The sequence below is a fragment of the Sus scrofa genome, chromosome 6 (genome assembly GCF_054392235.1).
Source record: "Sus scrofa isolate SSC_HxYL_T2T_F1_AM1 chromosome 6, Sscrofa_HxYL_maternal_Yorkshire_Landrace_v2.0, whole genome shotgun sequence".
Taxonomy (NCBI): Eukaryota; Metazoa; Chordata; class Mammalia; order Artiodactyla; family Suidae; genus Sus; species Sus scrofa.
The window spans coordinates 161,872,612-161,898,771 of record NC_139388.1 but is presented as its reverse complement, the minus strand read 5'-3'; the positions used below and the strand labels follow the sequence as shown (position 1 = coordinate 161,898,771).

Below are 26,160 nucleotides of genomic sequence, written 5' to 3'. Positions count from 1 at the left end.
AAAACATCCCCTCTCGACCCTGAATTGCTGGAGGGCGGCCGCTGGGTCATCATGATGAGTCTGACAACTATGAGAGCGAGTGCCTGGTGCAGAACAGCAAACACGCGCACGCGCGCACACACACACGCACTCACACAGAGAATGGATGAAGCTGTTGTATTTCTCGTTCTTAATGAAAAAAGTTTTTTAGGCATTCCCATCATGGCTCAGGGGTAAAGCATCTGACTCGTATCCATGAGGATTCGGGATCGATCCCCGGCCTTGCTCATTGGGTCAAAGGCATTGCCGTGAGCTGTGGTGTAGGTCGCAGATGTGGCTCAGATCTGGTGTGGCTGTGGCTGTGGCGGAGGCCGGCAGCTGCAGCTCCAGTTTAACCCTTAGCCTGGGAACTTCCATATGCTGCACCTGCAGCCCTAAAAAGCAAGACAAAAAAAAATTTTAAATGTCTATCTCCCCCCTGCCACTTTGCTCTTAATGCTGGACTGGTAGTCGGGCCTTATCATACAATGCTGGTTGAACTGAAAATAAATTGTTGGCTTGCTAGAGGGGGCTAGGAATGAAAAAAAGGCCAGGTTTTCGAATCCACAGGACTTGGGTTTCTAACCTGAGTCCTTCCACTTACTAGGCAAAGTGCTCACACTTCCTCTCCATTGCTTCCTCTGGAAAATGGAGCTAATACCCACCTTTGGATTGTTAGCGTTCAGAAGGATGTAGGTAAAGGGCCGACGCTGTGCTTGGAGCTCGCTTTGGAGCACTGCCAGGGCACAAGCTGTTAAAAGGGAATCAAGTTGGTGTTCTAATCAGGCTCCAGCCGAGAAGAACAAGAAGCACATGGTGAGCTGGAGAGGCTAAATTGTGCACAATGATGAGACAAACAGGAGGTAATTTTCTGATGAAGTAAAGACAGAGAAGCCCAAAGTCTCCTTGGAGAAGGTTTTGGTTTTAGGAGGAGCCTGGTGAACACAGAGCAGCATTCAGGGCCCTCCACGTGCCAGACCCTGCGCCAGGCACGAGGGGCGCAGAGATGAATGGGGGAGGCGTGTTGTCTTGGAAACACACCATGCATCCAATCCGTTCATTCAGCTGGCATCACAGAGGGTCTACTGGGTACCAGGCACTGGGCCAGGGGCTGGGGCTGCAAAGGTGAATTAAAGAAAAGTTCCTGATCTGAGGAATGCAGAAGTGAATAAGGGGCTAGAGAGATAACAGGATAATGGGCACAGAAAGCTTGGAGGATGCCCTGCTACTCAGATGGTCTTGCAGCCCCGTCTGCCTCTGCAGCCCATCCTGCTGACTCACGGCCGCTGTGGCTGTATCCCTAAGGCTCAGCTCTGCCCTGAAAAAGAGCTTAGCGGCCAGGAACTCGGGTCCAGAGGACAGGCACATCTGGATTCAGGTTCTAGTTCCTCTTCTTGGTACCTGCGCGGCTTTGAGCAAGTCTAAAGTGGATTTCCTCTGTAACATGGGATGAAACATAACCTCACAGGGATGTGCTAGCGGTTAAAGGAGAGAAGGTTGGGAAATGGCTCAGTTCAGCGCTGAGAACACATGAAGTGCTCAGTAAGTGCTGTGATTAGTTCCTGTCTATTACAGGGCAGCACTTGATGAGTGCTTTAGTTTCCCTATTTTATTCACAGTTCAGGTAATCCTGCAAGGCGTTTTGAGAATGTTAATCTCCCATTTCTTTTATTTCTACGGGGGAGTGGGCCCCCCCAATCCCATTCCCCAGGGGGGAGTGACTTATCTATCAGAGGAGGTTTTTTTGGTTTTGTTTTTTAATTTTATTTGATGGCTGCACCTGAGGCATATGGACGTTCCCAGGCCAGGAACTGAAAGGGAGCCACAGCTGTGACCTACCCCAAAGTTGCTGCAATGCCAGATCCTTTAACTTACTGTGCCAGGGCCAGGGATCAAAACTGGACCTCCGAAGCAGCTGCCGTAGTTGGATTCTTTTTTTTTTTTCTTTTTTATGGCTGCGGCCTATGGAAATTGCCAGGGCTGCTGGCCTACACCACAGCCATGGCAGCGCAGGATCCGAGCCACATGTGTGACCTACACTGCAGCTCACAGCAACGCCAGATCCTTAACCCACTAAGCAAGGCCAGGGATTGAACTCACATCCTAATGGACACTAATGGCAGGTTCTTAACCCATGAAGCCACAACGGGAACTCCTGCACTCCTGAAGTCAGATTCTTAACCCACGGTGCCACAGCGGGAACAGCTGAGGAGGTTTTCAAGAAGCAAATGGACATGGGTCCTCTCTTTTTTGGAAAGGCCTGTCCTTGGCATGTACAGGTTGCCTGACTTCGATACTCAGTTCTCTCCATTTCCCCACACAGCTCCCCTCAGGTCCACCCCACCTCGCATGTCACAGAATCCTTCACTGGCCCCATCATCTAAGGAACAAACCACCAACTCCTTATCCTGGCATTCAAGGCCCTCCAAATGCGGCCCAGCTCTGCCTTTCTGGTCTTTATGCTAATTTTCTCCACCACATGCCCCACGAGCTCAGGGCCAACCACGGGGATGGCGTGTCCTCTGAGCACTGCCCTGCCGTGCACAGCTGTTTCTGCAAACGCAAATTCCCTCTGAGCACCCACTGTCAGACCCCTTACCTTGAAGACAACCCCCCGACTCTGGAGTCTTGGAGGGAGGCCAGTGATACAAACGGAAGCTGAAGAGGCCAGACGCTTGCCTTCCCCGGGTCCCTGGCAATCAGAGCCATCTGGCCCAGACTCTGACCAGACAGCCAGAGCCCGAGGGAGCATGGATCACATGGTGAGGTTGGTGGCAGAGGCAGTAGCAGTAGCAGCTCCATTTGGTTTCCTGAGGCAGCCCGAGGACAAGACCGTGGGGTGTCAGCTGTGTGAGCAGCAGAGTCAGTGTCCAGCGGCGGTGGCTGGGGGGCTTTTGGTGGCCTCATTCAAGGCTGTGTAGTCTCCAGGCTGGGTTCTCCAAAGCTCAATAAAGTGATCAGAGGGCATAGACCTGATTGTGTGCATAAGCCATACAAAAAGAAAAAGCACGGAGGAGGTCCCGTTGTGGCTCAGCAGCAACAAACCTGACCAGTATCCACGAGAATGTGGGTTTGATCCCTGGTCTTGCTTAGCGGGTTAAGGATCTGCCGTTGCTGTATGCTGTGGTGTAAGTCTCAGACTTGGCTTGGATCTGGCGTTGCTGTGGCTGTGGTGTAAGCCATCAGCTGCAGCTCCAATTCAAACCCTACCCTGGTAACCTCCGTATGCTACAGGTGTGGCCATAGAAGGAAAGAAGAAAAAGAAAGAAAGAAAGAAAGAAAGAAAGAAAGATAGAAAGAAAGAAAGAAAGAAAGAAAGAAAGAAAGAAAGAAAGAAAGAAAGGAAGGAAGAAAGAAAAGAAAGGCAGTGAAATTAGAGTGCAGAAGAGTGGGTGGCAAGGGTTAGTTCTAGAGTTGGGAGTGGGCAGTGTTTCACAGAGATGACTGGGCCACTCGGGTGGGCATAGTCCCATTAGGCAGAGGAGCAGGAAGGCTTCCCAGGAGCCCTGTGGGAGTGGGCTGGGAGGGTGGTGAACTCTCCAGATTGATGAAGACAGAGGTCAGGTGGCAAAGGCCAAATCTTTATTGGCCCCAAATAATAGATTTCAGCGCTTCTCCCCAGTGAGCCTCCTCTGAAAGTGGTCATCTCAGCCAGCTGAGTTCCTGAGGTCCCGGAGGTATAAATACAGTTTATTCCTGAAGGTAGAGAGAATGTTACTATCAGATAACACAGCTGGGCATTCCAGCATGCCAGAGAGCTGATAGCCAGAGGTCAGGACATGCCCAAGGCTGGCACTGCTATTTATCTCCCCTGGAGAGAAGTGAGACCTCAACCTCTCACCTTACAGCTGGCTTGAGATTTTATTTATTTATTTATTTAGTCTTTTTGCCATTTCTTGAGCCGCTCCCGTGGCATATGGAGGTTCCCAGGCTAGGGGTCGAATCGGAGCTGTAGCTGCCAGCCTACGCCAGAGCCACAGCAACGCGGGATCCGAGCCACATCTGTGACCTACACCACAGCTCATGGCAATGCCGGATCCTTAACTGCTGAGCAAGGCCAGGGATCAAACCCACAACCTCATGGTTCCTAGTCAGATTCATTAACCACTGCGCCACGACGGGAACACCTGGCTTGAGATTTTAATCATGCACGTCCAATAGCAAGTTAAATTCAGCTGTGTCGGTCAGGCTCTCCTAGCTTTCTTTCCTCCATCCCTCCCTCCCTCCCTCCTTCCCTCCATCAGATATCTTTCTTTTTCGTTTGCTTTTTTTTCTTTTTAGGGCCACACCTGTGGCATATGGAAGTTCCCAGGCTAGGGGTCGAATCAGAGTTGCAGCCACCAGCCTACGCCACAGCCACAGCCATGCCAGATCCAAACCACGTCTGCAGCCTACACCATAGCTCACGGCAATGCTGGATCCTTAACCCACTGGGCGAGGCCAGGGATGGAACCTGTGTCCTCATGGTTACTAGTTAGTTCTGTTTCTGCTGAGCCACAACGGGAACTCTGATCAGATGTCTTTCAAAGGTCAATGCCAGGAAGGAGCAGCAAAGCAACTACACGTATGATGTGTGCCTGCTCCAGGGCCAAGGAGCTGGAGGGGACTCTCTCTCCTTGGGTCCTTCCAGTTTCTCTCTTTTGGGGGGTTCCTACAATATAGGAAGGATGTTCAGATGCGAGACAGCTGTTGGAATTTTTAATATTCTGCATCAGTAATTTTATATCAAATGTGCCCAGGTGACTACCTTAGAGAGCCCTGGCTTGAAAAATGGGGTGCTTGAGGTACACCCTCCTGGATCTCAGGAGGATGAACCAATGATGGCAAAGAAACAGAGCTGTGCCTTGGGGTCAGACTTGAGTCCAATCCCACTGCCCCCTGAACTAGCTCAGAGACCTTGGGCAAGTCCCTTCACCTCTTCCGTCTCAGTTTCCTCTCCCGTAAAGCAAGGGAATGGTCGCTGTGTCGAGCAATTGTTGTCATGTTAAGTGCAGTCTCTGACGCATCCAGGCCACCGTGGATACCTAAATACGGGAAGTTCCGCAGTTCCCGTTGTGGCTCAGTGGGTTAAGAACCTGACTAGGAACCATGAGGATTCGGGTTAGATCCCTGGCCTCATTCAGTGGATTAAGGATCTGGTGTTGCTGTGAACTGTGGTGGTGTAGGTTGCAGACACGGCTCGGATCTGTCGTGGGCTGTGGTTGTGGCCAGCAGCTGCAGCTCCAGTTCGACCCCTAGCCTGGAAGCTTCCATATGCCACGGGTGCAGCTGTAAAAAGCAGAAATCAATCAATCAATAAATATGGGAAGTTCCAACCCTTTCTACTCCTTCATTCTCCCCGACCCCCACCCACTTCAATGATGCCAGCAGCCGGCTGGGTGGTGACTCAGCTAAAGTACCTGCAGCCTGTGACGCCTTTGGGTACAAAGCAATCCACAGACCCCCACCCCGTCCTCCGTCACTGGGCTGCGATGGGGGTGGCGGTTGGAGCTCTGGCCTTCCATGAGTCTGAGGCTAAGCTCTGCACATGCTCCCAGCCTTTGGTGATTTATTTTCAAAGCTACCTTTAGGGTTCATTTTAGGGAAAAGAAGGAAATAAAGCAAACTCCAGGCTCCTGTAAGCAGGCACTGCAGTCAAAGGACACACGCAGACCTCCCACAACCTTGAGAAGGCGGTTCTGTTACAGCCCAATTTAGAAGAGGAAATTGAGGTACAGAGAGCTTCCGGCACACAGCTGGTAGGTGGCATCACATGGAAATGCACATCTGTCTGTCTGACCCCAATGCCTCTGTCTCTTCCATCAGCCACCTGGCCCAGAGCCCCTGAATAAAAACAGGGCCTGGCTGCTTGGACTCAGCGAGCCACCTCCAATAGGAAGAGGAGTCCACCCACCCTTGCTGCCTTCCTGCATTTATTGTAAAGTTAACCAAGGCCCAGAGAGGGCCAGTGAGCTGTGGGGTCACCCAGTCGGCTGAGGACTGCTCTCCCACCCTGATCTCCAACACGCCCCATTCAACTACCTCAATGTCCTCGTTTTAAAGACAATTGTCATCAAGAACTTTGTATGTAAGAACACACATGTCAATAATTACCTTAAATGTAAATGGACTAAATGCTCCAACCAAAAGACATAGACTGGCTGAATGGATACAAAAACAAGACCCACGGAGGTCCCGTCATGGTGCAGTGGTTAACGAATCCGACGAGGAACCATGAGGTTGCGGCTTCGATCCCTGCCCTTGCTCAGTGGGTTAAGGATCCGGCATTGCCGTGAGCTGTGGTGTAGGTCGCAGACGCAGCTCGGATCCTGCATGGCTGTGGCTCTGGTGTAGGCCGGTGGCTACAGCTCCAATTCGACCCCTAGCCTGGGAACCTCCATATGCCGCAGGAGCGGCCCGATAAATGGCAAAAAGACAAAACAACAACAACAACAACAAAAACAAGACCCATATATATGCTGTATAAAGATGTGGTGTGCACACCACACACACACACACCCACACACACACCCACACACACCATGGAATATTACTCAGCCTTAAAAAGGAATAAAATAATGCCTTTTGCAGCAACATGGATGGGCCCTAGAGATACTAAGGAAGTTAGACAGTGAAAAACAAACATCACATGATATCACATGTGGAATCTAAAAAAAAGATACAAATGGATTTATTGCAGAACAGAAACAGACTCACAGATTTTGTAAACAAACTTATGGTTACCAAAGGAGACAGGTGGGGGAGGGGGAGGGGTGAAATGGGACACATGCCCACTGTGTATTGAATGACTGGCCAATGGGGACCTGCTGTACAGTACAGGGAACTCTACCCAATCAATATTCTGTGATAATCTACATGGGAAAAGAATTGACGGGTGTATGTGTGTAACTGAATCACTTTGTTGTATAGCAGAAACTACCACAACTTGTAAATCAACTATACGTCAATAAAATTTTTTAAAATGAGAAAAAAAAGAACTTTGTATACATTGAACTGTGAAAAAAAGCCCTCCCCAATGCCTGAGCAAAGCAGGAAAAAGATTCTAGAGGGTGAAAGGGGTCTTGATGGGGAGCAAGGCAAAAAGGGTCCAACCATTGCCGGGCTTTCTGTAAAGAACAGGGTGGGGTTTTTATCCTTGCCCGTTTATTCGATTTCATTTTTTTGTTTTTTTAGGGCTACACCTGCTACATATGGAAGCTTCCAGATTAGGGCTCCAAATGGAGCTGCAGCTGTCAGCTTACACCACAGCCACAGCCACACCAGATCGGAGCTGTCTGTGACCTACGCCACAGCTCACGGCAACACCGGATCCTTAACCCCCTGAGAAAGGCCAGGGCTCGAACCTGCATCCTCATGGATACTAGTTGGATTCTTAACCCACTGAGCCACAATGGGAGTCCAGGATTTCTACTGCACTTGGATGGGATTAGTCAGTCCAGTTCAGAAGAGGAGCGGGGACGAGAAGAAAGAGAACTAAGCCTCAGCATAAGAGTTCCAGGGCTAAAAGGACCCCTGACTTTATAGGTAGGGCAACAGAGATCAGCCAAGGTCAGAAGTCACAGGCAGGACCCAAACCAGCCGCCCCCATCTGCGAGGACAGCTCTTTTTCCTCATGCCCCATCTCAGAACATGGGGAATCATTCTGCCCACTGACAGGAGGGTTCGCTGTATCTTTCTCGGGATCTCTGGAAACAGAGGGAACAGCTGGCTCTTTCCCCAAATCTGAGCCCTTCATATGTCTTCCTGAGCTCCCAGAGGTCACCCCTGGCGTCAAGGCTGCCGTCAGCCCTCCATCCACAGATCTCTGTTTTGGTTCCCAGACGAGACTTCCTCCCTCGACTGGCCAGCATCTCCCGCCCGCTGCAGGGCTCCTGGCCCAGTCTCAGCCCACCCAGAACAGATGCCCCAGAATAGCCCAGGGCCGTCTCCCTAGGGCAGAAAATGCCTTCCAAGGAAGCCGAGGCCTTGAGGTTCTAATCCTTTTCTTCCCCACAGACAGCGGTTTCCTTTTTTAGACCATGAACTCAGAGGACGCAGCTCCTTGCGCCCTGAATAGACCGTCTTCCAGGCACAGAATTCCAGGAACCCGCACAGGGGCCGCTGGAGACAACAGCCTTTCAAGGTTGACTGCAGAGGAAGAGCACGCTCCTTGCAGGGGGGCCAGAGCCGGCTCCAAGAATCTGAAAAATTCATCCTGGCAGCAACTTTGGTGCACGCAACCCTGGACCCAAAGGGAATCTTGAGGATTTCCCATGATCCCCCTCAGCCACCTTCAAATCATCCACGCTGTTTAGCAAGTGTGTATTGACCACCTACTATGTGTTTAGCTTCTTTGAAGCATTAGAATTTTTGGACAAATCAGAAAAAATAGCCCCCCCCCCAAATCCATATTTTTAAGAAGGGGATGAGTAAAAGAGACCTCCGTACTATTTTATATATTTATCCAGAGGCAGGAAATAGAGAGCTTTGGTGTTGGAAGGACCTGAGTTTAAACCTGCTCTCTGAATTCCTGTGGTGGCTCAGCGGTTAATGAACTCGACTAGCATCCATGAGGGCGTGGGTTCGATCCCTGGCCTCGCTCAGTGGGTTAAGGATCCGGCGTTGCCATGAGCTGCAGTGTAGATTGCAGACGCAGCTCGGATCCTGCATTGCTGTGGCTGTGGTGTAGGCTGGCAGCTGCAGCTCCAATTCGACTCCTAGCCTGGGAACCTTCATCTGCAGCGAGTGCGGCCCTAAAAAGACAAAACAAAAACAAAAAATCCTGCTCTCTTCTCTGAGCTTGGGTGGCTGTTCTAACTTCTCTAAGCATCAGTTTCCCCAGTGCTAAGGTGGAGGTGAAAATTCCTGCCAATCTTCAGTCGGTTAAATATTGAGGTACCCTATGATCCAGCTAGTCGGCCTGAACCTGGGAGGGAAATGAAAACATATGTCCACACAGAAACCTAAGTATTCACAGCAGCAGTGTCATGAATAACCAAAAGGTAGACACAACTCAGATGCCCATCAAGGGATGATGAGGTAAACAAAACATGCTACATCAATACAAAGCAACATTATTTGGCATCAAACAGGAATGATATACTGCTACCTGCTACAACATGAATGAACCTTGAAAACATTATGCAAGTAAAAAAAGCCAATACAAAAAGACCACCTGTTACCTTTCCATTCATAGGAAATGTCCAGAATAGGTGAGTAGATCAGCAGTTGCCCATGGTTGGGGGGATGGAAGAATTAAGAGTATGATGGTTAAGGGGTGCAGGGTTTCTTTGGTTTCATGAGAATGTTCCAAAATTGGAGTTCCCGTCGTGGCGCAGTGGTTAACGAATCCGACTAGGAACCATGAGGTGGCGGGTTCGATCCCTGGCCTTGCTCAGTGGGTTAAGGATCCGGCGTTGCCGTGAGCTGTGGTGTAGGTCGCAGACATGGCTCGGATCCTGCATTGCTGTGGCTGTGGTGTAGGCCGGCGGCTACAGCTCCCATTGGACCCCCAGCCTGGGAACCTCCATATGCCGAGGGTGCGGCCCTAGAAAAGGCAAAAAGACAAAAAAAAAAAAAAAAAAGTTCCAAAATTGATTATGCTGATGGAGCCACAACTCTGTGAACATACTGAAAACCACTGAACTGTACACTTTGAATGGGTGGGTTTTATGGTGTATGAGCTATATCTCAATAAAGCTATAAAACAAATTCCTACCACACAGGGCTCTCGGAGGATTGAATGACCTAAGTATACAATGTACCTCATATAGCATCTGGTATTTGGTAGATAGTCTGTGGATGCTTTTATTCTTTTGATAATCCTTAATAGGCTGGTTTCCACAAAAGCTAAAAATTGAGTCTGCTGTCCACACAAGATTGCCATAACTTTTTCTTTTTTTCTTTTTTTTTTTTTTTAGGGCCACACCTGTGGCATATGGAAGTTCCCAGGCTAGGTGCTGAATCAGAGCTATAGCAGCTGGGCTACACCAGAGCCACAGCTACGCCAGACTGGAGCCACGGCTGTGATCTACATCACAGCTCACACCAACGCCAGGTCCTAAACCAACTGAGCGAGGCCAGGGATTGAACCCAGATCCTCATGGATACTGGTCAGATACCTTTCCACTGAGCCACAGCGGGAACTCTCTTGCCATAACCTTTGGTAATTAATCAGTGTTGTGCCTTGAGCAGATGGTCCTTCCCTGCCCCCCAGTTCCAGTGCTACTTTGCCTGTTGAAATCCTGCCTGTTGAAATCCTACCTGCATCACAGCCCAGCTCAGAGGCCACCTCTGCAAAGCGTCCAGGTCGGTCTATCTGGAAATTCTGTGGCCTTCAGAGGCAAGCACTTGCCACAGTCTGGCTTGTTTCTGAATTCTTTGTGGTCACTGCCTCTCCATGTGTCCTGCCTCCTGGGTTCAGCACCTGGCACGACAGCGTGAGCCCGTAATGACAGGGTCTATAGCTCACATGCTCTGTCTCCCCTGGAGTAGCATCTGTAGTGGGCAGATGGTTCTCATAACCTTTGCCCTCTGACTACAAGGCAAGAGGAACTTCGTAGATGTAATTAAGGTTACTAATCAGCTGATCTTAAGATAAAGAGATGGGTGGACCTAACGAATCACGAAGCTCTTCACTGGCAGCAGAAGAGGCAGAGAAGTTCAAAGCAGCCTCTGGGAGCTGAGCGCTGTCCCCACCAGGGAGAAAATGGGGCCTCAGTGCTTCCAGGAACAGGATTCTGCCAATAACCTGAATGAATTTGGAAGCAGGAGTCTTCCTCAGAGCTGCCAGATAATTGCTCAGCCCAGCCTAGTCCTTGACTTGATTTTGGCCTTGTGAAACCCTAAGCAGAGAACTCAGTTGAATCCACCTGGACTTTTGACCTCCAGATGATAGAGGTGCTATTTTAAATTGCTACTTCTGTGGCAATTCGTTATGCAACAATAGAAAACAGATACAGCACGTATCTGTGGAGGGACATTTTATCCTCACTTTATAAGTGAGGAGGCCCAACACTTGCCAAGGATGGCACAGCGCATTGGTGGCAGGGCTGAGCCAGAAGCTAGGGCAGGGGATGGCAAATATTATCTGTAAATATCCAGACAGGAGTTCCCTGTTGCCTCAGTGGGTTAAGGATCTTGTGTTATCACTGCTGTGGCTCTGGGTACCACTCTGGAGCATATTCGATTTCTGGCCCGGGAGTTTCTGCCTGCTGTGAATGTGGCCAAAAAACCCCCCAAAAACCAAAGTCCAAACAATTAATACTGTATTAGGCTCTAGGAGCCATATAGCTTCTGCATTCAGGGAAGGGTTTTCTTCCTTTAAGGGTTGGAGAATGTTTTTTACCTGTGAAAAGGGACCTTCTGATTTCTTTTACCTAACTGGCAGCTTTTAATTTTCTACAATGTCCAGCTGTTTCTTTTATGTGGCAAAGAGGAAGGGAAGGCAGGTAGTTTTACTTTTGAGAGTGTGCTCAGGGCTGGGATGGATGCATGTGTAAAGTCCAGTGGGAGCCTGGGAGAGGGACTAGATAATTTTGCTTCGGGACGCCAAGGAGATGTCACCCAGAAAAGGTGATGGGGACCCAAGTTTTCAGGGAAGTGTACCAATGTACCAGGTGAAGTTGGTGAAATGGGAGGGCCTTTGCAGCAGAGGTGTGGCATTGTGCTTGGGACATGGGGGACAGGAGTTCAGGAGGGGCACGGGGAGAGCGCAGGAAATGAAGCTCATGTCATTATTCTGGGGGCAACGGGGAGCACAGGTGAGGGACTGATTGGCAGCTCAAGGTGGTGCATCATGCAGGGCAGCCAGTCTGGGGGCAGAGAGGCCAGCGAGCGGTGGGGAGCAGCAGCCCGGGGCGTGGCAAATGAGAAGGGGCCCATGTGGCAAAAAAGGACAAGTACACATGGGTGTGGGAGATTCAGACTGGCGTGGATCTCAGCACTTCCCCTGTACCCCCTACTCCCCACTTATTTTAGCTGTGTGACCCTAAGAAGGTACTTCTCTCTCAGCCTTGATGAATGAGCCGAGGTGACACATGGGAAAAGCACTAGCCAGTAAGTGGGTATAAACAGTAATCCCCTCCCCCACATGGGAGGCAGAAGCTGGTGACCGACTTTCTGTTCTGAGTTTCCCAGTGGTGCCAGGGAAAGCCTGAGGCCGATGGTTCAGAAAGGCTCTGCAAGTATTCCCAAGCCTGCATGGTCCCCGCAGTGCCTGGGCATCATGGCAAACTCCGACTGGGACCAGAACCCCCCAAAAGGTGGGGAAGAGAAAGACAGAGCCAGAAGAACAGCCGGATCCCTGGGTTCCGATCAGCACCTACTCCCAGCCCCCTCTGGTCCTGGCCCTCCTGGGTTTGGCTGGGCCCTGAGCCAAGCCATGTCTGGTCCCTGTCCTCAAGGAGGTCACCATCAAGTTGGAGAGGTTCAAAACTAAAGCCATTGTGCACTTGGAGAGCAGAACCCAGGCCAGCTCCTCTCAGATAAGGTCTCATTGAAGCCTTCGTGCTATCCTGGGAAGGCGGTCCCATTGTCTCTATTTTATAGGTAAGGAAACAGCAGCTTAAAGAGAAATATGGCCAGAGTCTTCCGGCCTGGAAGTGGCTGAGTCAGGACAGAAGTCACAACCTGGCCAGCTCCAGGGGCTAAGTGTCCAGCCTGGGCCAGGGGACTCGGGTTCAAGCAGGGTCAGAGGTGTGCCCAGGCCTGGACCTTGACCTCACCAACCTATGACCTATGACCCTGGGCCTATTGACGGGGAGGGGAAAGAAGAGTCTGGATCAGTGAGGGGCCTTCCCAGATGCCTACCCCTGCAGGAGGGAGTGGGGCTGACGGCTTCACAGCCTCCAACTGCCCTCTTGTAGCTCCCATGAGCAGGCCAATGAGGGCAAGGCGGCTGCTTGTTCCTACCTGGTTTGAGGTCTCCTTGGTCTCTGTTTCCACTTAGCCACCATGAGCTCTTTAGCCGGGCTCCTCTCCAAGCCTCAGTTTTCTGTCCGTAAAATGGGAGCGCTTACACAAACCCACACAGAGTGAAGGTGAAATGAGGTAACAGGTAAAAGGACCTCGTGGGTCGGAGGAGTCATTGCTCAGAGAACACGAATGCCCTTAAGTGGCGTATTTCCTCAAAGACAAGGAATTTAAGAATCAGAGGCCTGGGCCCCGCCACGACGTGCTCTGTGGCCCTGAGACAGTGGTTTCCCCTCTCTGGGCTTCAGATCTCCTGTGGACAAGCTGCTCTGACCTCTTGCATCCCCAGGTTGGGAGGAAAATTGGTCACCAGCACCTTGGTGCAGAGTCCTTGGCCGTGGCTGAGGGGAATCTGGCCAGTCCCATGCCTTGTCGGGGCAGGAGGAAGAGATCTAAACAAAACTCAGACCCCAGCTGGTCCCGAATTGGCTCCCTTTGACCCAGATGAGGTCGCTGAGATTTAACGTGCCTGTGACTTTGCCCAGCCTTTGCACATGCTGCTCCTTCAGCCCGGATGGCACCTCCCCATATTCCTACTTTCTGGAGCTCAGGTGCCCTTCCAGAGCCTTCACACGCACCCAGGCGCGCACGCACGCGCACACACACACACACACACACACACACACAAGCTCACACACAGGTTGACCTCCCTCCAGGTGTCTAAATCACCTGTCCACACAACCTGCCTCCAGTGCCCTTGTCAAAGGGGAGCTCTTAAGCTGTACTGCTTAACGCTTTCAGTTCCTGGAGACCTGTGAGTAGGGAGCCTCAGCTCCTTTGACACAGGAGGAAGAAGGTTCAGAGAAGCTAGGTGACATGAGAGAAGCTAGGTGACATGGCAGGGGGAGGCCCTGCTCTCCAGCCCTGCTCTCCTTTCTGGGGGCAAGGGGTGGGGGGGAGGGTGTGTGGGGGGGTGCAGTGACTTCCCTCCAGTATGGGCTGGGGATGTGCTTAAAACCTGCCATTATTTCGGAGAACGCCTTCCTCCTTGGGATGTGAGGGCCCGGGGGGCCCCATGAGGGTTGATCTCGGGTTGACTGTTACGAGAAGAAAAAGCCAGAAGCAGCCAGTTGTTAAGGAGTATGCGGTAAACAGGCAAGGCACGTTCCCTCCTTGGGCCTCAGTTTCCCCTCCTGTAAAATGGGAGTGAGGAAGCCTGGGCTCAGGACCCCATAGCCCCCTCCGATTAAGCGGTGGTGGCTCTCGGCTCTTCCCCATTCCCAAGTCTGCCCCAGTCGGGTAGTGGGGGCGGGATGGCCGCAGGTTCCCTACAGTTCCAGGGGAGGTTCCGGGTAAGAGCGGTCCCGCCACTCCCCTCGCGCCAGGGAACTCCAACCCTGCCAGCCCTGGTCGCGCTGTCGCTTTAAGGTGGGGCGCGGCACGGGGAGCCGCCCGTGGCCACGCCACCCGGGAGTCTCCGCCGCCGGCGGCAACTGGGAGGGAGGAGAGGGGGGCGGGACACGCCCCCGAGCCCGCGCCCAGGATCCCGGCCGGCCGCAGCCCAGCCGGCCAAGCCCAAAGCAGGGGCAGGGGCCAGGCGGCAGCCACCACCGGAGTCGAGGGCAAAGCGCAGCCCCACGCGCCCCTCGGAGCCCCGCGTTGGCTCCCCCGACCCAGTAGATGCCAGAGCTCCTGCGTGGGGAAGCGGGCTCCGCACCCCTCGGCACCCGGTGAGGGCGACGATCAGACGGAGACCCCTGGTCCAGACCCAGAGCTGGAACTTGGTGCGTCTGCAAGCGCGGAGAGTGGGGCTCTGGGGACGGTCGCTTAACCCTGGGCGCCCCGTGAACACCGGAGGGACAGCCCTTCTCAGGTTCGCGGGGCCCTCCAGCCACGATGCCCTCACCCGCGCAGGTCTCACCGGGCTCCACACGCAGGGACCGCGCCTGACCCGGCTGCGCGATGGCTGCGCCCAAGGTGGGTATAAGCTTCCTTCTCAGGGGCATCTCAGCTCCTCCAAACCCAACCCTGCCTGGACCCCTTCCCTTCACCTTGACCATGGGTGGCCTGGTGGGCAGAGTCTGGACACTGAGGTCTCTGCTCTAACTTGCTGGGTGTCTCTGGGGCTCCCAGAGCCTTAGTTTACCAGGTGGTTGCACCGATTTGGAACACTTCTTGTCCCAGTGGTTTAGTTCTTTACAGAGAACTGGCACCTAAAGTTCCCCTGTTGGTAGTACGGACAAGGCCGTATTATTGTGCCCATTTTACAGAGGAGAGAACTGAGGCATGGGGAATCTAGGTAGTCCGCGTCAGAGCCAGGGTCCATCCTCTCTGTCCAGCTGTGTCCCTGTGCTTCGCAACTTGCCATCTTACCATCTCCGCAGCTCGATCTTCCCTGGGAGGCAGGAATTTAAGCTCAGAGATGTTGGGCAGCCTGATTGCGGTCACAGGACTAACAGAGCGGCCCGGGTCAGAGGGAGTGATTACAGATGCCCGGAAAGGCCTCCTCTGACTCGTGGGAGGTGGGGCTGACAGCAGCAGAAAGGCTTCTGGGAGGACGTGGTGTTTGGCATGGATGTTGAAGGGGCTGTGAAATGAAGGCCCTGGATGGGGACAGAGGGCTCCCCAGGCAGCGGGAGCAGCAAGTGTAGAGGATCCAGATGGCAGGAGTGTGGGTGTGTGGGGTGGGGGTGGGCGGGACTATGACGTTGCTGGAAGGAGGGGGCCAGCGGGCAGTCTGACTGAGCGCCAGATGGGGAGTTGGACGTCTCTGGAACATCTCTGGAATTGGAGAAATTTCCTCCCTGCCCAGGAGTGATGTCCTCCTGAGCAGGGAGCCCTTTCTTCCTCCCCATCAGGGTCCAGGGTACAGTAGTGTGAGGGCGAGTAAACTGCCTAAAGAGCCCTCTCTGAAGTGGGTCAGGGGAATCCCGGGCCAGGACCCCTGCTGATAAGCTGTCAGAGCCCAGATCTGTGATGACAGCGACATCACTGCACAGCAGAGCAGGCTGTCCTTCATCCAGTGCATGGTGACACCCCCCTCCTCCCAGGGGTGGCAGGTTATCCTGTGGCTCTGCCTGTCCATGGGGGTGGGGGGTCCCCAGGGAGGAAGGGAGACTCACATAGGAGACAACACGACGTCCAATGAGAACATATGAAGGGCGACTGGGCCCTTAGTAATAAGGGGGCTTGTCTGAATTCCGGGAGCAGAGTCAGGAAGGAGGGCAGAGCCTTCGAGAAAGTGCAAACTGCCTGAGCTGCAGACTCACTAGTGCATCTATTCACACAGCATGGTCTCAACTTCATACATTGAAAAATACAGATCAATCTAGCTGTATACACATATGGGGATTTGAGTCAGACTAGAGCAGGGTTCGAATTTGGCACTGACCTTGGACAAGCTGTCCCCCTCAGCTCCAGTGTCCTCCCAACACAATGCTCCTGTGAGGATTAAGTCAGGGGACACCTGTAAAGTGCTGGGTATGGCCCCTGTAAATGCCCAGTGCACATCTCCTGCTGCCATCACCATGCAGGCCGAGGGAGGATTGGAAAGGAAACATCCACATCCACATTCGGATCATGCTCATCTCTCAGGGGCAGCATTAATGATGATTCATCCTTTGCATTTTTGGGGGGCCATGCTCACGGCATGTGGAAGTTCCTGGGCCAGAGATCAAACCTGCACCACAGGAGTGACCCAAGCTGCTGCAGTGGCAATGCCAGATCCTTAACCAGCTGTGCTGCGCCACAGGAGAATTTCTCCTATTTTGCATGTTTATTCTCTTCTATGGTGTTCTCTTTTTCTCCACAATGAGCAACTATTGCTTTTATAGAAATTTAAAAGCATCATAAATTACCTTCTGATGAGTGAATTCTGCAAGTGTTGAGAGACAGCAGTATCCAGCTTTGGGCCAAGTCTTTCACCTTTCTGGGTTCAGTCTCCTCATTTGCAAAACAGAAATGCCTTTCCCTCCCTTGACCACCTGTCCCAGTCTGGTGAGTCAGGAGTTCCTGCTGTGGCTCAGCAGGTTACCAACCCAATTAGGTATCCATTTCACAGATGAGGAAACTGAGTCACAGAGAGGTCAAACAGCCCCTCCGAGGTTGTGACCTCCGGTGGAGGAGAACTAAGCCCCCGGTCTCCAGTGCCCAGCAGGCCTCTCACATGGCCTGTTTCCTCTTCTCTCTCCTTCTCTGTGTCCAGACATGTGACCGGGACCGCGTGGCCTCCACCCTGCGCTACTGCATGACAGTCAGCGGCACGGTGGTTCTGGTGGCCGGGACGCTCTGCTTCGCCTGGTGGAGTGAAGGAGATGCAGCTGCTCAGCCCAGCCAGCCGGTCCCGCCCGCCAGACGCCCTGTGCCAGAGGCCCCGGGTCCCCTGCTCAGGTCGGTCAGCTTCTTCTGCTGCGGCGCTGGTGGGCTGCTGCTGCTCTTTGGCCTGCTGTGGTCCATCAAGGCCCACACCCGGGGGCCACCTCGATGGGACCCCTATCACCTCTCCAGAGACCTGTACTACCTCACTGTGGAGCCTTCAGAGAAGGAGAGCAGCAGGTCAGCAGGGCTGGGTGGGGGCCTCAGGTAGGGGCACTGTCACAACATCAGGCGTTTACTCAGCAAACTTGCACAGAATTTCCCCTCTGAACCAGGCCCTGCCTATGTCCTGGGGTCTTGGGGGCTGATCAGCACAGTCCTAGAGGAGTTTAAAAGTCCCACGGCAGAGGCAGACTTTGACAACTCAGAGTAGTTAACGTTGTGAAAGAGGGGTAGATATGGAGACATAGAAAAATCTAGGAAGGCTTCCTGGAGGAGGTGGTAGTGGCACTCAGCAAGGTATGGGGCAGAGGAGTGTAGAGGTTAAGAGTTCACTCACCTTTGAACTCTGTTGTGGCTCAGCAGTAATGAACCTGACTAGTATCCATGAGACGCAGGTTTGATCCCTGGCCTTGCTCAGTGGGTGAAGGATCTGGCATTGCTGTGAGCTGTGGTGTAGGTCGCAGATGCAGCTCAGATCTCGAGCTGCTGCGGCTGCGGTGTAGGCCGGCAGCTGTAGCTCTGATTCAATCTCTAGCCTGGGAACTTACATATGCTGCTAGTGTGGCCATACAAAAAAACAAAAACAAAAACGAAAACAAAACAAAACAAAAAACCTCACTCACAGGAGTCAAATCCATTGGGATCCTCTCCTGGTTCTGTCACTAACTAGCCATGGAACTTTGAGAAGATCGTGCAACCTCACTGAGCCTCAGTCTGCTCATCTGAAATACGAATAGCAAATGCCTGTATAGTGCTTACCGTGGGCCTGACTCTGCTCTGAGAGCTTTCCTTGTATTTACTCATCTAGCCCTTAGAGCAGCCTGTGCAGTGGGTATTGTTACTAACTCCATTTACAGATGAGGAAACGGAGGCAGCCCGACATGAAGTGACTTGCCCAAGGTCATCCAGCTGGTGTGTGTCAGAGCCAGGAGTCTGCTCTCACCCACGCCCGACCTCAGGGGGACAGGGGAGAGAATTACACGAGATGATGTATATGAAGAACTCAGTCCAGTGCTGGGCACATAGTAGGTGCACAACACATGCCGACTTGCCCTCAAGTAGATGAGGTGTCGAGAGGCTTTTGAGGCCGGCAGAAGAGCATGTGCAAAGTTATGGGGTGGGGTGGGGCATGGAGACAAAATCATGCATTTAGATAATATTTCTCAACCTTTTTTTTTTCATTATCAGTCCCTCTAAGGAGACTTTTTAAGGTATTTTTTTCTTAATACTCCCCCATGAAATGTTACTAACACAGATATAGTGTATATTTGGTCTATAGGTATATCTGTGCTTTATATACACAGAGAATTAGCAAGATTCCAAGCACCAGTTTCTGCCCTGTTAAAAGAAAAATTGTTTCGCCCTGTTGAGAATGGATGTATCTTACAGGCAGTGATTATGTACTTAATCATTCACCAAATATTGGCTGTGCCTACATATCAGGGGCCTGCAGACACCTTCCCCAGACCTGCCCACCTGCAGGGTAAGAATTACTGTTGCCTTTTAAGGAAAAAGAGAGAGGCGGTTACGCAGATAGAAAGGTGGCCGGGCCTGCTGGCTGGGCACAGGGCATTCCCTGCACCAGTAAGCACTGGATTTGGATGTACTGGGGGCTCAGCCAGACATCTGGGAGCTGGCGTGGGGCCTGGGCTCCCTTCCTCCAGTCGATAGAGGAAAAACTCATCCCGAGTTAAAGAATGGAACAGGTTAGTCCCTGCTAGTGGCCTGTGACTCACTGAGGTCCCAGACAATCGAATATTCACAGAGGCCCCCTAGGCCAATGGTCAGGCCTTGGTTTGACTCAACTATTAAAGCGATGGGCAGGGCCTCGGAGACTCTCCAGCCAAAACCCTTCACTTCTCAGGTGAGAAACCTGGGTCTCAGAGAGACCAGTCACCTCCCTGGTCACACAGGGAGTTAATGGTCAGCTGGAACCAGGCCAGGCCTGTCCCTCCCCACCCAGCCTGGCCTGAGCACAGAGGGTGGCTGTTGTCTGTACACAAAGCCGTGTTGACCCAACAGGGTCTGGGCCGCAGTGGCATCTGTCAGGTGGGGCCACTTAGTTTTCATTTCCAGCCAGGCCAGGGAGGAACCCACCCAGGAGACCACAGGGTGCTCATGGCCCATCAGGTTTGGAAATCAAATCTTAGATTCAGAGCTGGGGCTGGATGCTGGGGAGGCTGCTTCTGCTAACGGCTCTTTCTTGTCCCTGGTGCTGGGCCAGGCCGGCAGTGTTGCTGAGAGCCCAGCATCTGGCCCCTATGGGGAGGCCCCTCAGCTGCCCTGGTGCCCAGACGCCTTGCTCTCTGCAAGTAAATTCAGGTCGGAGACAAAGGCCTTCTAGGCTGATGGCTTGGGCAGCTCCATTTCCCTCTTGGGGCCTCAGTTTCCCCAATAATTCATCTACTTATTCTTTCTTTTTGGCCATGCCCACAGCATGTCAAAGTTCCCAGGCCAGGGATTGAACCTCCACCATAGTAGCGATCCATGCCACAACAGTGACAACACTGGATCCTTACCCACTAAGCCACCAGGGAACTCCATCCTCTACTTACCCTTTTATGCATTTCACCAACATTTACTGAGTACCTACAGTGTGCTGGGTCCCATACTGGGCACTGACAATGTAGCAATGGGCAAAACAGACACAATCCCTGTGAGGTGTCGGGATGGGAGGCCTCCTGGGCCCCTGCCCTCAATGAGTAGAGCCGAGAAAGCATGGGTCTAGTCAGACATGAGGCTGTCAGTGTCTGCTCTTTATTTTCTTTATTTTATTTTATTTGTCTTTTTGCCTTTTCTAGGGCCGCTCCCTCGGCACATGGAGGTTCCCAGGCTAGGGGTCCAATCGGAGCTGTAGCCGCCAGCCTAGCCAGAGCCACAGCAATGCGGGATCCGAGCTGCATCTGCGACCTACACCGCAGCTCACAGCAACGCCAGATCCTTAACCCACTGAGCGAGGCCAGGGATCGAACCTGCCACCTCATGGTTCCTAGTCGGATTCATCAACCACTGAGCCACGATGGGAACTCCAGCTCTTTATTTTCTAAACTGTGTGTCCTTGAACCTATTACTTAGTCTCTCTGAGCCATAACTAGTTCTTCCTCTGTCAATCCTGGAATTTTCTCTGGGTTTGCTGTTAGGCTCAGATGAAATGATAGATGCACAGGTGTGCTCAGTGCAAAATTCGCTGCTCCTCCTGTGCTTTTATGACACAATGTACTCTTATGCCCACTGATTTGAGCCTCACTGCTTATGAGGCATGTAAGGATTAGGCCCATTTTACAGATAAGAAAGCTGAGGTGCACAAGATGAGGGGCCGGGGGGAAGGGACAGGTGTGATGGGTGGAGCTGGCTTGAGTTTTGAAAGCGGACAGAGCTGGGGCCTTGCCACCTAGGTGACGCTCGGCCTTCACTCACCTGTGCCATGGCTGAGGGCTGATACCCAAGCCTTGTCACAAATGTGAAATAAGATTAGAGGGTTTGAGGGAGTTTTGGTTCTGGTTCAGCAGTAATGAACCTGACTAGTATCCATGAGGAAGCGGGTTCGATCCCTGGCCTTGTTCAGTGGGTTAAGGATCCGGCCTTGCCATGAGCTGTGGTGTGGGTCGCAGACGCATCTCAGATCTGGCATGGCTGTGGCTGTGGTGTAGGCAGGCAGCTGCAGCTCTGATTCGACCCCTAGTCTGGGAACTTCCATGTGTCGCAGGTGCAGCTCTAAAAAGACAAAAAGCAAATAAAAAATAAAATAAAATAAAATAGAGAGTTTGAGTGTTGGGCAAATACTGTTCCATCCCTGGTCCCTTTCCCCCTTCCCTACTGCATTTGCCTGACAGGGCTGAATGGTGGAGGAGCTGGTGCCAGGCCCAGATCTCCTGTGCCCACCAGGGTCCAGAGAGTGGGGTGGGCCCCAGCCTTGGTGGAGCTTCCTGTGCATGGGGACCAGAGTGGCCAGCCAGCCCCACATAGCTGGAGGGGGCCACATCCAGAATAGGCCACAGGTATTCTGAAGTGTGCGAAGGGGTTGCCCTGCATGGGGCCTTGTGTACCCCAAGTTTCCAGCCTGTAGACCATGACTGTGGAGACTGGGGGCCCAGCTGGCTAGGTGAGGTGGCGCGAGGGCCACTCCATGTCTGCCCTCTAAGCAAACTTCCTGCTGAGGGCTGAGCTCACCTGGCAGCTGTGTCCCGCCCTGCCAGCTGTTGCCTGCTGGGGTGGCCCCAGGCATTCCCAAAGTCTGCCTCTGTCTCCTGGGCTTGGAGAAGTAGGGAGCGGCAGGGGTGTGGTTGGGAGGTGGGCAGGGCAGGAGATGCAGGGCTCTGGAAGCCTTATCACCCACAGGTTTCCTGAGGATTGTCCAAGCATTTTTCCCTTCCCCTTTCCTTTTCCCTTTCCCTTTCCCTGAATCTATAAAATGGGGATTGTCATCCTCATTTTACAGATGAGGCGAAAGGGACTCAGAGAGGGTTTGAACATGGCCCAGGTCACACAGCAATTGAACCTAGCTTGCCTGTCTCCAGGAGTAATAGTCTTTGCCTGCCCTCACCTGCAAAGGATGCTGGGAGTCAGAGGAGGGTGAGACCCCTTATCAGCTTCCTTGACCGCAGGGCTCCTGGGCTCCAGAGAAGAGGGTCTGAGAGCAGTTTGCAAAAAGCACTGGATCGGGGAGCCCAGATTTGGCTCCTGACTGGTGCCCTCCATCAGACTGGCATATGTGACCCTGGGCATGTGGTTCCTATGGGCTGTGGTTGGCATGGGCTAAGAAGACACATTGCCCAGAGAAGGGCCATGTCCCGGGGGAAGGTGGGTGCTCACCTGAGGGACAGCAGACCCCGGGCGCAGCCCCTCCACCAGCCCTGGAATGATGTTCCCACCAGCCCTAGAGCGATGTCCCCTCCAGACCTCGTCCCCTGTCTAGACAGGCAGGCCCACTGGTTCCCTGCTGGCTCCAAACGGATGACCTTGGGTAAGTGAGGCCTTTCTGAGCCTGTGCGACACCTGCTGGCAGGAGACCTGTGATGACTTTTGTTCCCCACTCCCCTTATTCACGGAGACAGGAGAGATTTTGTTTCCAGCTCCCATTTACAGAGCATGTGCTAAGTGCCCCCTGTATTATCTCATTTAATCTTCACCCGGTCCTGTGAAGCAGGTACGGTTGCTATCTCCATTTTACAGATGGGGAAACTAGGGCCCAGATGAATAGAGTTCCTGACCCGTGATCTCCCACCAAGAACGTGGCTGAGCCAGGGCTGACTCATAACCAGGCCTCGAGCCACTTGGGGTGGGCAGGGACATTCAAGGTCACATCATCAGCTCTTGTATCTGGCGGCATCTTCCCAAAGCAGAAATAGCCCAGACGTCGAATCCATGACACTCCCACCCCAGGGTCCCAGGAAGGGAGAGACACCCAGAGTTGACCCACTAGAGCCAGCCTCTTTCCTATCAGCATTGGTGTGGCCCGGATGCAAGTGACCTGTTGTTGGAATCTAGCCTGCAGAGCCTGGTCAGAGGAGCCTCAGAGGATCTGGTCTCAGCCTCCCGTCCCTGCAGGGTGGTTCATTTAGGGGAGGTGGGAGCAAGTCACAGGAAAGCCAAGCTGGTCAGAGATAAATGTGGTTGACATGGCAGGTAGTGAGCTCTCCCTCTCTGGAGGTATGCAACAAGAAGGGATCACTTGGCAGACTTACCATATCGGGGCCTCCAGCATGTAGACAGGCAAAGGAACTGAGGTCTCCCATCCTGCCCTGAGCATCCCCAACTCCAGATCTAGTAAGGAAGAAAACAAGCTAAATCCTTCTTCCCAAGGATCATCACTCAGTCTTTCAACAAACACCCCCAAGCATCAATCCCTGGACACTCAAAGTCAATCCTGGCCTAGGGGACAGCCAGGTGGAATGGATCCAAAGACAGAGAGGACAGCACTGTGAGAGCCCAGATCTGGGAGAGGGAGCTTTACTGGGGAAGGTCAGGAGAGGTCCCCGAGGAGGCTCAAAGACAAGCGGGACTGGCCAGCAGGGGGGGGGGTGAGGGCGTGGGAAGGACTTGCCCAGCAGAGAGAACCGAGGGGGCAGAGGGTGTGGTGAGCCCACACGGGAACTGCATGGAGAACTAACTGTAGGCCAGGAGGGTGGCATGGGGCTGAAGTTTGCAGGGGCCAGTTGATGCCAAGCTTCAGGTGTGTCAGTGGGGCCCCAGGTAGCCCGCAGAGAGCTTGGACCAGGGCATGAAGCCGTCCCCCAACCCCGCCTGCCCTGCTCTCTCCATGGAGGGCAATAGGGTTTCACCCCATGCCCGGCTCCCAGCCTCTCTTCTCCTGTCCCTGTAGGACGGTGAGTGCTGCCATCCCTACCTACGAGGAGGCCATGCGCTGCCCACTGGTGGAGGGGCCCCTGACATCACCTGCCCACACCCTGGAGGAAGACCTGGAGCTCAGTGCCTCTGGGGATGCCCTGCTCCGGGCCCAGTCCGCCCTGCCTCCACCCAGCTACGAGAGCCTCATCCTCGCTGCGGACAGCACCTCTGGAGAGACAACACCAGGGGCTGCCAGCTCCTGCCCGAGCCAGGTTCAGACTCCAGGGGAGGCAGTTAAAGGCTCCTAGCTGGTCTGGAAGCTGGAAGCAAGTGATAGGTTTCTTCTGGAGTCTAGTATAGTGCCTGGTACACAGCAGGCACTCCACACATGTTTGCTGCTGAATGCTGTCTTATTTATCTATCGCTGTGCAACGAAGGCTTCATGTAAATCCATTTTATTATCTCACATGATTCTGTGGGTTGCCTGGGCCTGGCTGGGTGGCTCTCCTGCCCCATGTGATGTTGAGATGCAGTCACCAGGGCTCAGCTGGGCCAGCACGCCCAAGGCGGCAGACTGGCATGGCTGGCTGTCAGCTGGGAAATGTTTTTGTGCCGCTGAGAAAACTGGGCCCTGGAGGCAGAGCTGAACTCGGCTCAAGGTAACGCACTGAGTTTACAACCGAAAGAACACCGACTCGGCATTCAATCCACCTGGGCGTGGGTTCCACCAGGTACCAGCTCAGTGATCTCGGAGGAGTGACTTTAACCTCTCTCTGCCTCAATTTCCTCACCTGTAAAATGGGAACTGGGAATGACATGGCACCAGGCCCTGCCTTAGCGAGCTGTGTCGCCAGGATTAAATGAGATGATGGCAGCTGACAGGATGAGATCACAGTGACTCCGAAGGCTCCATGCATCAAACCATAAGTGCAGATTTCTTAGCCCAGCAGCGGGTCTCATAAGTGTGCAGTGATTGTTAGATTTTGTGAGCAGAGGTAACCCCCCTCCAGGGGTCTCTGCTCACATACCTTCTGTGACAGGGAGCTGGAGACCTCTTCTTGTATTCGAGATGTGGCAGAAATGTCTGCTTTCAGAATGTCATACCCCATTCACAGGTGAGAAAACCAGCCCAGAGAGGTTACGTAACCTTCTGAGGGTCACTCAGCAAGCAGGAGCTCAAAGTCCCGGGGCTCAGTCCTGGGCCAGGCTCTCTGCTGTCGTTTTCACATCTTCAAAGCCTCTGCTACAGCTGGAGTCCCCACTTAACAGGTGTGGAAACAGCCTCACAGACATAAAGTCACAGAGAATAAAGATTTTTCATATAAATAAAGGTAGTGGTTTTTTTGGGGGGGGCATTGGTTGGTTTGTTTTTGGCTGCAGCAGGCAGAGGTTCTTGAGTCAGGATTAAACCCCTGCCACAGCAGCAACCCAAGCCACAACAGTGACAACGCAGGATGCTTAACCCACTGAGCCACGAGAGAGAACGCTATAAATCAAGGTATTTCCCTTCAGACCTGACTGGGCTCAGGCCTCAAATCTTCCCACCGAGGCCTGGACTAGCTGGTCACCTGCCCACCCGCCTCTCGCTGCCTCTGCCAGGGTCCCCTGAAGTCTCTTCAAAGCTCAGAGGCCAGACAGAGTCTGGTCAAATCCAGATCCCTGACGTGCCCACCGGGGCTCAAAATCCTGCCTGGTTCCCAGCTCCCTTTGAATAATAAAGCCCTAGTGAGGACTGCGTGGGTGGGTCTAGGTCCCTCCCCTTGCTCTCTGCTAGAGTCAGCCCCCCTGTGAGCCTTTGCTCTTCCAGAAGCTCTTCTTCTCTTTCCAGAAGCTCCTTCCTTGGCTCTCTCCGCAGCCACCCTGGCATCTTTTTCCCTCTCTTTAAGACGCCATCCTGGACCACTCTGAGGAAGCTGTTATCCCACCCAGGCCCCCGCACTCCCAGCCTCCTTCCTGCTCTACTTTTTAACTAACACCTGTTCACCATCTAACATTTTAGCTTTCTTTTTATTTATTTTTTATTTTTTTATTTTTTTATTTTTTTAGGGCCACCCCTGCAGCATACAGAAGTTCCCAGGCTAGGAGTCAAATCAGAGCTGCAGCAGCTGGCCTACACCACAGCCACAGCCACGCGGGATCTGAGCCTTGTCTGTGACCTACACCACAGCTCACCACAATGCTAGATCCTTAACCCACGGAGCAAGGCCTGGGATCGAACCCAAATTCTCATGGATACTCGTTGGGTTCCTTTCTGCTGAACACAATGGGAACTCCCATTTTACCTTTTTAAATTTTGGTATTTTGTTTATTTATTGCATGTTTCTCCCCACCAGTAAGCTCTCTGAGACCAGCATTTTTTTGTTTCTCTTTTACGTTTATATCCCTAAAGCCTAGAAATGGTGCCTGGCCCATGGAAGAAGCTCCGTA

At 52.8% G+C, this 26,160-nt stretch overlaps 1 protein-coding gene across 4 annotated transcripts; it reads left to right on the top strand.

Moving 5' to 3' along the window:
• Positions 1-14,426: 14,426 nt before the first annotated feature.
• Positions 14,427-25,063, top strand: TMEM61 (transmembrane protein 61). 4 transcript variants are annotated; one of them, XR_014804955.1, is made up of 4 exons: positions 14,427-14,693; positions 14,824-14,886; positions 17,114-17,759; positions 20,935-25,063. XR_014804955.1 is itself a non-coding variant. In NM_001243365.1 (4 exon segments), coding segments are annotated over 3 exon segments (639 nt in total). In that variant the 5' UTR covers positions 14,483-14,693; positions 14,824-14,871; the 3' UTR covers positions 24,042-24,199.
• Positions 25,064-26,160: the final 1,097 nt, after the last annotated feature.